The sequence below is a fragment of the Myotis daubentonii genome, chromosome 6 (genome assembly GCF_963259705.1).
Source record: "Myotis daubentonii chromosome 6, mMyoDau2.1, whole genome shotgun sequence".
Lineage (NCBI taxonomy): Eukaryota > Metazoa > Chordata > Mammalia > Chiroptera > Vespertilionidae > Myotis > Myotis daubentonii.
Window position 1 is genome coordinate 95,096,623 of NC_081845.1, and position 10,488 is coordinate 95,107,110.

At 61.7% G+C, this 10,488-nt stretch overlaps 1 protein-coding gene across 2 annotated transcripts; it reads left to right on the forward strand.

Annotated features, from left to right (window-relative positions):
- The first annotated feature begins 1,450 nt into the window (after positions 1-1,450).
- On the forward strand, positions 1,451-10,221 carry MLN (motilin). 2 transcript variants are annotated; one of them, XM_059699691.1, is made up of 5 exons: positions 1,451-1,500; positions 3,761-3,884; positions 6,197-6,313; positions 9,296-9,399; positions 10,081-10,221. In XM_059699691.1, the coding sequence occupies exons 2-4, from the start codon at positions 3,768-3,770 to the stop codon at positions 9,374-9,376; spliced, it is 315 nt and encodes a 104-aa protein (XP_059555674.1). In that variant the 5' UTR covers positions 1,451-1,500; positions 3,761-3,767; the 3' UTR covers positions 9,377-9,399; positions 10,081-10,221. The 2 variants fall into 2 exon arrangements, with proteins under 2 accessions (XP_059555674.1, XP_059555675.1); XM_059699692.1 differs by having other exon boundaries at positions 10,084-10,221.
- Positions 10,222-10,488: the final 267 nt, after the last annotated feature.

A 10,488-nucleotide genomic window follows, 5' to 3' on the forward strand; every position in this document is an offset into this window, starting at 1 on the left:
CCTGCGTGCGGCCACTCCCTCCCTCCCTCCCTCTGCCCGCCTGGCCACGCTCAGCCTTGACCCTTGTGTGAAGAGACCTGTAGTGCGTCACAGAGGAGCGATTCAGCTGTGCCTCAGGTTCCTTATCTGTAAACCAGGGGCATGAGCACCCCGCGTGGGCTGCTGAGCTTTCATGCGCTCACACGTCAAGCACGCCCTGCGCGGCCGGCCAGTCCGACGGCAGAATGCTTTCGCCTCTCCCGCCTCGGTCCTTAAGTTTACCGTTAGAATCACACGGTGACCACAAACATCTCCCGGTGGGTGTCCTCCCATCCAGGCCGCAGACGGTAACCCTCCTGCCCCTCACGCCGCACGCATGTGCCGGTAACCCTCCTGCCCCACACGCTGCACGCATGTGCCGGTAACCCTCCTGCCCCTCACGCCGCACGCATGTGCCGGTAACCCTCCTGCCCCACATGCTGCACGCATGTGCCGGTAACCCTCCTGCCCCACACGCCGCACGCATGTGCCGGTAACCCTCCTGCCCCACATGCTGCACGCATGTGCCGGTAACCCTCCTGCCCCACACGCTGCACGCATGTGCCGGTAACCCTCCTGCCCCACACGCCGCACGCATGTGCCGGTAACCCTCCTGCCCCACACGCCGCACGCATGTGCCGGTAACCCTCCTGCCCCACACGCCGCACGCATGTGCCGGTAACCCTCCTGCCCCACACGCCGCACGCATGTGCCGGTAAGCCTCCTGCCCCTCACGCCGCACGCATGTGCCGGTAACCCTCCTGCCCCACACGCTGCACGCATGTGCCAGTAACCCTCCTGCCCCACACGCCGCACGCATGTGCCGGTAACCCTCCTGCCCCACATGCTGCACGCATGTGCCGGTAACCCTCCTGCCCCACACGCCGCACACATGTGCCGGTAACCCTCCTGCCCCACACGCTGCACGCATGTGCCGGTAACCCTCCTGCCCCACACGCCGCATGCATGTGCCATGGTGACCGGGCTCCCCGAGCCTCTGGCGCTCGGCTGGTCTGGACTGTCATTTTCTTTTCATTCCTGGATTGAAACGCAGCCGCCCACCGTGAGCCCTTTCTCTGAGAGGAGCTTCAGGGGGAAGACTCAACAGAGACTCCGGTCAGCAGGGCTGGCCTGATGACCCCACATGGAAGGGACAATAGAGAAAGGGCTTTCCGTAGAACGACCCTCAGCGGGCGCTGAGGTCTGCATGGGCAGGAGGTCTGGTGGGGCTGGCCTCCACCGAACCCTGGCCGCGGCCCAGGGAAGAGGCCTCCGGAAAAGCCCCAGCCATGGCGTGGCAGGCCTGCCGTTGTTTCCACGAGCTCCAAGAATCCAGGCTCCCCACCCAGCACCCCCAAAGGTGTGGCCAAAGGTCAATGCGCTCCAAAGGGGAGACTGGAGGTATATAAGGGCCCGTCAGGCCAGGCGGACACAGAAGACGAGCAGCGACTCCGCCAGGCCCACGCTGACCACGCTCGCACTGTGAGTAGCCATGGAAGGGGGGTGAGCATGAGCCCCAGGGTAGCCCTTCTGCCACCTTCCATACTTAGTGGGGTCCAACTGAGTGCTGCACCCTGGTTTCGGGTGGCAGGTTAAAGGCACGCAGGTAAGGAGAAGCGGGGCCGCCCTGAGCGTGGAGGCCGGAGGGGGCAGGTGGGTGCAATTCCTGGCAGCATAGAGGCTGTTTGGGGTCAGTGGTGCCATTGACTGCCGGCCAGAAACCCCAGCCAGAGCTCAGCAGGACCCCAGGGCGCCTGTGGCACGGAAGCTTTGCTCTGGACGTTAAGAGGAAAGGCAGGTCCCTGGGGCTCCCAGGCCTGGCCTCCTCTGGAGGGGCCGGAGTGGGTGGGAGGGGATGGGCTGGAGGCAACACCCACCCCTCTGGTGCTGGGATGGGAAGTCAGCCCTCAGGCAGCGGAGAGCTCAGCCCGCCCCCCTCTGTGCCCAGGACACCAGTGCGTGTAGGGGACATGCCGACTGCCAGTTGGATCAAGAAAATGAGCAGCAATTGGATTCTGCCTTTTTTATTTCCAGTTTTTATTGATTCTGATTCTTATGGAGTAGATTAATGCCAACACAGAATGAAAAGGGTTTGTAGCACCTCCGTGAAGGAAATGGAACAGCTTCACTGTGACACAGGCGTCTCCTCTCCTCTGGGAAGGGCGCGGGGGGAGGTGGGGGGAGACTGCTAAGGGGAAGGATAGGAGGAGCCGAAATTCAGGGCTCCCCACCCCCACCGGCCTTTGTCCCCTCAGGACCTCCCCGCCCTGGGGAACCTGTATGCTCCTGGCCTGGAAGCTTTGGTGTCTGGGCGCTGGTGTTCTTGCTCATAGAGTTTTATCAAGAAGAGGAGAGAAAGTAGGATGGGCACCAGAGTGGCAAGACACAGAGGGCGTGTCCGCTGGGCACAGGTGGCCTCAGAGGACTGAGAGAGAGGGCCTGGCAGAGGGGCAGGATACAGCCTGGAAGATTCTCTCCGGGGAGAGACAGGGCGGACCCAGGAGAAGCAAGAGGCCGGCTCAGGCAGGGCTCTCCTGTACAGCAGATCCTGTCCCACCCCCTACCCCCCACCCCCCCACCCCTGCCCAGGTGAGCCCCGGAAGCTCATTATCTGAAACCCCTCCCTGTCTGGGGGCCTGGCAGCCCACCCAGCATAGGAACGCTGGTGCCAGGAGTCGAGTCCGCAGGCCTGGCCCAGAAGGCCCCTCCCTGCCTTCTGTGGCCAGAGGCAACATGCGGTGGGGACTGGGGAAAGCACCCGCCTCAGAAGGCCAGTCTCCAGCCCCCACCCCACCCCCCCACCCCCGCCCCTGAATGCGTCCCTCCACCTCCCCACATCTCCTCCCTCCCCAGGTCACACCTGCTCCCAGGTGGGCATGAGGGTCACTCGGGAGGGCAAGGAAGGAATCACCCAGGGGCATCCAGCAAGCAGACCACATCCTCCCCCCTGGGGCACTCCCGGCCGGCCCTGCCCGCCCAGCCTCTGAGCCCTGTCTCAGTCCCGTGGCCACCACGCCCACTGCTCCCTGCCAGGTCTCTGCAGCCCACCCTCCTGCCTGCATTCCAGACAAAGCCACTTACTGGATGCGAGAGGGGCCCCAGGCCTCCCCCCTCCTCACTGTGGAGGCTGAAGTGTGGGGTGACGGCTTGCAGAGAGGGGTGCCCCCTGTTGTTTCCCATGACAGCGAACAGGCAGCTGCTTCAGGAGCTGGGCAGGGGCTGGTTCCAGAGCCAGTGCCGCCCAGCGGGTGGGGCCTCACCCTGGCTCTGTCTGGCTCTGCCTCCCCTGGGCAGAAGGTCTCAGTCAGTGCTTTTCCCTCGAGCCCTGGAGTAGAGCTGGGCATCTGGGCCTGGTCCATCCTTCCCACACCCTGATCGGCTCAGGGGCGGGGTCCCCAGGCCTCGGCATGGTTCTGTGGTATCTAGGGGTTTTTTCTCTGAGACACGAGGCCCCTCCCACATCAGGAGCCTCTGGGGCCCCAGCAGACCTCACCTATAACAAGGAGAAGGGCCACGTGGGATGAGTCTGCCCTGGTGCGGGCAGGGGCCAGGCGGCCTCGCCGGGTGCGTGGTCAGCTCTCAGGGCTGTGGGGCAGAGAGGGGCCTGAGCTCACCTGGTAAAGCCCCATGCAGGCCCCTGTCACAGCCGGGGTCACACAGCCGGGGCCTGGACCAGCGCTCCCGCCTCCAATGCAGCCACCCATCACCGCCCCCACCAGTGACAGCAGCCCCTGTCGCCCAGCTCCAGGATGGTGTCCCGCAAGGCCCTGGCTGCTCTGCTGGTGGTTCACGTCGCCGCTCTGCTGGCCTCCCAGACGGAAGCTTTTGTTCCCATCTTCACGCACAGCGAGCTCCAGAGGATGCAGGTAAGAACCCCCACGCCCAGTGCCCACCGTCCAGTGCCCACTGCCCAGTGCCCACCACTTATGGCCCACCGCCCAGTGCCCATCACCCAGTGCCCACCACTCAGTACCCACCACCCAGTACCCACCACCCACAGTCCACTGCCCAGTGCCCACTGCCCAGTGCCCACCACTTATGGCCCACCGCCCAGTGCCCACCACCTGCGGCCCACTGCCCAGTGCCCACGACCTATGGCCTACTGCCCAGTACCCACCGCCCAGTGCCCACCGCCCAGTGCCCACCGCCGTGGCCCAGGTGACACAGCCCTGCTCGCACTGAAGAGGTGCTAGATCTAGAGTCAACCTGCGTTTGATCAGCTCTGCCAGTGGCACGGGGACAGCATGGGGGCCGGGACCAGGCTCCAGCGCCGCCCTGGCCTCCACTCCTCTAGAGCCACTCAGTGTCAGGGGCATCTCTTCCCACCCGGCCACCCACCTCCCGAGGAGTCTCCAGTTACCACGTCAGTGCGCACTCGCTCAGCATCTGGGTGAGAGGCCGGCACACAGGGAGACGTACGGGGAAGTCCAAGCCCTCCGTCTTCAGGAGCCGGCCTGGGAGTCAAGACAGACCCGTGGGGAAGTCACTAGCTGGTTAACTGCCCAGTCGGTGCCCTGTCCTTCGTGCTGAGTCCCAGGAGGGGAGGCACTCGGGCTGGCACCTGGGAAGCCCCGGGGGCAGGTGAGACTGAGCTGGCGCCTTGGAGACCAGGAGGGGCCCCGGTGGGCAAACGTCCAGCAGCGGCCAAGGCCTCCTTCTCTCAGAGCCCAGGCGACACCAGGTGGCAGCTGCAGGACAGCTGGGCCGCAGGACTGCCTCCCGGTGACTTTATTTATTTTTAAAATATATTTTTATTGATTTCAGAGAGGAAGGAAGAGGGAGAGAGAGAAGCACCAATGATTAGAGAGAATCATTGATCGCCTGCCTCCTGCACGCTCCACACTGGGGATCGAGCCTGCAACCCGGGCATGTGCCCTGACCTCCTGGGTTCATAGGTCAGCGCTCAACCACTGAGCCACACTAGCCGGGCCCAGTGACTCACTTTATTTCTTTTTTTAATGTATTTTATTGATTTTTTACAGAGAGGAAGGGAGAGGGATAGAGAGTTAGAAACATTTATGAGAGAGAAACATTGATCAGCTGCCTCCTGCACACTCCCTACTGGGGATGTGCCCGCAACCAAGGTACATGCCCTTGACCGGAATCGAACCTGGGACCCCTCAGTCCGCAGGCCGACGCTCTATCCACTGAGCCAAACCAATTAGGGCCCAGTGACTCACAGGGGTTCTGAGTGCCTGTGCGACACGGGTTCTCTTTCACCCGAAGAGATGAAGAAATGGAACTGGCACGTCCCGCCCGTCTGAGGCCGAGGCCCCGCTGGGACAAACACCCAAGTCAGTTCCCTGTTCTCTGGGAGGTCGCGTGGCCTGGGGCCGGCTTCCGTATCTGCACCCTCTGTCCCGGACAGGCATCCACATCCCTGCGCAGCGGCCCTTGCAGAGCCAAGGCTGGACCCAGACCCCTCCTTCAGGGACACACCTCCCTCACCCCGGTCCCTCTCCAGAAAAGACGACCGCGGTTCTAGAACCGCCCGCCAGGGCAGGCCCGAGCTGAACCCCAGGAGTGCCGTTAAGAGGCCAGAGCGCAGCGGGTCTGGTCTGAGTGCTCGGGCCTGGCCAGTGGGGTGCCAGGCGAGATGGGGGCTGGACAGAAAGAGCCAAACTCAGTAGAACATAAACCAGCAAAACGGCAACCACAGGACGCTTTGCGTGAACCTGCTCTGCGGTCTTGCTCCCTGCAATTGCCCGGCTCGGGGTTTGTATGAAGAAGCTGCAAGCTCCCTCCTCCATCAACCATCTCCCTGCCTTCCCTCTTATAAATCCCCTCCCAGGGACTCCAGCTTCGGGCCCCCTGGCGCCCTACAGGCTAGGCTGTCTTCCACCTTTTTTATAGGTTCTCTGCTAAGAAAAACACATTTTCACACTTAATATGCATGCAGGGCAGCCATTATTTTCAGCATTTTAACTTAATTAACAGGAACAATCTGGGTGCAATGTTTGAACTTCAAAGGACCAGATTCCTCTGCAAGCTGACCTGCTGGTGGGCAACTCGAGGGCCAGTGTTGGGCCACGGAGTCTGCGACTCGTGCAGGAGGCACGGGAGAAGGGGGCTGTGGCCCGAGGGAGCTGGGCCACTGGCACCCGGGGCAGAAGCAGGCGAGGGCCATCTGGGGAGGAGAGGGAGGGCGGGTTTGGTGCCATTTGTGCTCTGCCCCTAGGAAAAGGAGCGGAACAAGGAGCAAAAGAAATCGCTGGGCGAACAGCAGCGGTCTGAAGAGGTGGGTCCTCTGGACCCCGAGGAGCTCACCGAGGAGGAAGACAACCAAGTTATCAAGGTGAGCGGACAGGCGGCCAATGCAGAGACACCTGGTGGGCGCCCCTGGCCAGCCACCGGACGCGCCAGGGCTCAGCAGCAAGCCAGGGGTCCAGTAGTGAGCCCCATGCGGTGGGGAGGCAGGCCCCGACATGAGACAGTGCACCGTTTCAGGCGCCGAGTAAAGGAGTGTCAGAGAGTGAGAGTGGGATTGGACGGGGCAGTCAGGGAAGGCCTCTCGGAGGGGGTGGCATTGCCTTTGAAACCTGAATGACGAGGAGCCCCTCCATGAGAGCTAGAGCAAGGGCTTTCCCGCCACAGGAACAGGGAGGCGACGGCCCTGCTCAGGAAGCACCTGGTGGGTGTGCGGTCCTCGAGGCCTGGGGCCTGAGAGGCAACAGGGCCGCAAAGCCTGCTGGGCCAGGGCCACCAGGAGTCCCAAGCAGGGACTTGGCCAGACCTGACTCTGGGCAGCACAAGGGAAGGCAGGAGACTGTCAGGGGAAAGCTGCAGGCCCCGACAGGAGGGAGATGATCCGAGACAGCTCGTGTGAAGACCTGGGCCCAGGACCTTTAGCAACAGGTTAGGGTGCCCAGACCGTCCGGGCCGGCGAGCCTGGACTGTGTCCAGCACAACTGTAGTTTCACGTTCATGTATTCTGACCATGAATACCCTAAGCCCTCTGTGTGTGTGGCCGGTTCTGGGCCCTGGAAATAGAGCAGTAGACAAAACGGACGCGTAAGCAGCCCTCCTGACTCCCTGGCTCCAATGGGGGACCAGAAACAGATGCCAGGATGGGCAACATTCCTCGAGTAGGATAATAAGCCCACTGTGCCCCATAGCAGGTAGGATAAGCGCTACAGAGAAACAAAGCAGGGAAAGCAAGGGGGTGGTTGCAATTTAAATAGGGTGATCAGAGCGGGCTTCATGATTGGGTGGTATTAGTGCAAAGACTTAAAGAGAATGAAGGAGTGAACCAAAGGAATGTTTGGGGGAAGAGATTCCAGTCAGAAGCAAGAGCTGTGCAAAGGCCCTGGGGCAGGAGTGGGCCTGGAGCATCCAGGGAACAGCGAGGAGGCCAGAGGGGCTGCAGGGGAGAGAGAGGGAGATGAGGCGGGATGTGGACGTCATGGGGCATTGTTTGGACCTGGCCTTCACTCTGCTGACTGGGAGCCCTGGGGCCTTTGAGCAGAGGAGGGACGTGATGTACATGGAGAACAGGCTAAAGGGGTGAAGGCGGAACGAGGGGGACCCCTGAGGAGGCTGCAGAACCCAAGAGAGAGTGGTTCAGCCCAGGTGGTCGTGGTGGAGGCAGAGCAAAGGTCAGATTCTGGAAATTTTGGAGGTAGACGCCCACAGGACTTGCTGGAAGAATGGATATGGGTTGTGGAAAAGGGGGAAAGAGAAAACCCTTTTTCGGCCGGGACACCGGAAGGATGGAGCTGCCACCCGGGGGGGTGGAGCCTGTGGTTGGCTGCAGGGTGACAAGAGGAAGGTCAGGAGGCCAGGGGCCTGTAAACTGAGATGCTGTTGGCATCTGGGTGGAGACGGTGCAGGCAGGTGGGTAAGTGAAGTGGGCACTTCAGGAGAGGCCAGGGCTGAGACATCACGTGGGAGTCCCCAGCGATTAGATGAATTCAAGCCGGGACAGGGCGAGGCCGCTGACCGGCGCGGGCAGATGCAGAATGGAGAGGCCCCAGGACTGAGCGTGAGCACTTCCCTGTAGAGGCCTGGGAGGGAGGAGACGAGTGAGGCCTTGCCAAGGTCACCCAGGGTCAGGGGAGAACGAGCTGGACTCCATGCCTCCCGCCTCCCCCGGACCCTGGCCGTGATCTTCCCGCCCCCAAGGTCGCACAGCATGCTGTCCCCAAACAGTGAGGTCCGACATGTAGCCCAGAGGCTCATCTTGGTGCTGTGGCCCCGCATGGGGCTCCTTGGGCTCTGAGGAGGGAACGGGAGTGAGTCCTTCCGCTGGTGAAGGGAGGCTGGCCCGGAGCTGCCCTCTTCCGAGCACCGGGGGCAGAGCTAAGGCACTCATTGAGGTTTCCACGGCACAAGCTACATCCAATGTAACATCCAGGAGGCTCGGGGGGCGGGGGGCACCTCGCGTCCCCTGTCCATCTCCCTGGAACCATGCTAGGCAGGCCAGGGTCCCTATGGATCGTCCAGCCCAGCCTCCTCCCTTTACAGAGGAAACTGAGGCCTGGAGGACAACCACAGCCAGGGGACGGCATAGGCCGGGCTGGACCTGAGCCCCACACAGGCCGCCCAAGGTTGCCCTGCAGCATCCGAGCCCATTCCCAGCCCCAGGGAGTCGGTGAGGGTGGGGAGCTGGTTTGGCAGCAAGACCAGTGAACCAGGAAGCTCTGGGGTGACAGCGAGATGAGTCTCCAGACAGGTCCCTAGGGGCTCACTGTGTTCCCACAGCGCCAGAGCAGTAGAGCCTGGTGGGCACTGGCACTGACCCTGGAGACAGGCCCGCTGGGTTACCATTTTATCCCTCGGTACTTAGTACCTGTGTGGCCTCAAGCAAGTTATTCAACCACTTCGTCCTCAGTTTCCTCATCTGCAAAATGGGGACACTAATGGTCTCTACATCATAGGGCTACCGAGAGGCGTAATAATATGCTGAAGGCCTTAGGGTGACACCTGGTGCGTGGTGGCATAGCCTCAGGAGAAGGGGAGGTGTGTGTCCCCCACATGAAAAGCCAGGAGGGTCCTGCCAGTCCCACCCCTCCTGTGACAGCTCCCCCAGAGGAGGTGTGCTGATCCTCCTCCCAGAAGGTCTCAGCAACTTCCAGGATCCAGCCCCCTGGTTAGACCGGGCTGGGGGGGGGGGGGGGGGCGCAGAGTTCCCAGCAGGCCCTGGAAGCCCAGAGGATCCCAGAGGATAGGTAGGGTGGGGCCAAGCGGCAGGGCGCCCACAGGGCACCCAGGGGTCCTCAGCACTCCCCCTCTCTCCCTCTCCGCCTCTCCCTCCTTGTTAACTCTGCCTATTTCACAGCTCACTGCTCCCGTGGAAATTGAAATGAGGATGAACTCCAGGCAGCTGGAAAAGTACCGGCCGCCGTGGAAGGGCTGCTGAGCGAGTGCTGCCCACCCAGAGCGGTAAGGGCGGCGTCACCGGCACTGACACCACCACCCGTGTTAGCATTCCAGGAGCCAGCGAGCGGTCTGAGCAGGGTTTGGGGACAGCGATTCGCTTTCCTGCTTTGCACCCGAGAACGAGCTGTTTTCTCCCAGAAGCGTGCCCTCCCCTGTGTGGAGCAGGCGGCTTGATGGCTGTGGCGTCCAGGAGCCCAGCCCCAGCCAGGGCACCTCCCTCAGTGGCTCAGGCCCGCGTCCCAAACACCTTTCTGGTGACAACCCACCAGCCCTCCCCTGCTTCAAAACCCCACTGAGCTGCTGGTTACTCTGAGGAAAACAATGCATTCTGGCCACAAGCCTGCATTGTGTTCATCGCTCTGCAAATCGCAGTCCTGAGCCCCATTTGGCCTTGCGCAGTCCAAGGTCGCCGCCTGAGTTACTTGGGCAAAGCTAGGTCTCTGCTGACAAACAGCCACTAATTCCTTCTCACGGTCCCAGGAGCAGGGAATTCAGCGAGCAGTGACAGGGAGGCTAAATGACTTGCCCCAGGCTACAGAGAGGGTAGAGGTGGGGCTGGCTGAGCTGGCCAAACCCCTGGGGGGTGCCCCTCCTCCCTGGGACGCAGGCAGCTTTAGAAGGTGGTTTCATAAGCTCCTGGGGACCTGCTGCCACTACTCAGCTACAAACCTTGATTTTCTCCAGCAGCCAAGTGACCGCCGCTCTGCTCCTGGGAGAACTGGCCGCTGAGAGCCTCCATGGAGGGCTGCATGGCCGGCGGCTGGGCTTGGGAGCAGGGCACCCGCTCCCCAGCAAATCCCTCTGCAGCAAATAAAGCATGAAATATACAGAAACGACTCTCTTATTTAATATCTTAATATCCAAAGGTCAAACTCAGGTCAAGCCATGGGCGGAATGAAGTTCTGAGGGAGATGCATACATTAGCAAATCATGGGACTTGTCTACGTTCTATGTTCAAATATTTACTTAGGCCACAGAATTGGGGGATTTGCACTGGCCCTTCCACGACTGGTGAGGAAACTGAGGCCCAGAGAGATGGTGTTTGTCCACACAGGAGTCCGTGGCTGAGCGAGGCCTAGAGTCAGGGCTCCT

Excerpts from the sequence above, each read along its gene's own strand:
- MLN (XM_059699691.1), top strand. The coding sequence starts at position 3,768 with ATGGTGTCCCGCAAGGCCCTGGCTGCTCTGCTGGTGGTTCACGTCGCC. Across the intron at positions 3,885-6,196 it reads GCGAGCTCCAGAGGATGCAG|GAAAAGGAGCGGAACAAGGA; the intron begins GTAAGAACCCCC and ends CTCTGCCCCTAG. Across the intron at positions 6,314-9,295 it reads AAGACAACCAAGTTATCAAG|CTCACTGCTCCCGTGGAAAT; the intron begins GTGAGCGGACAG and ends CCTATTTCACAG.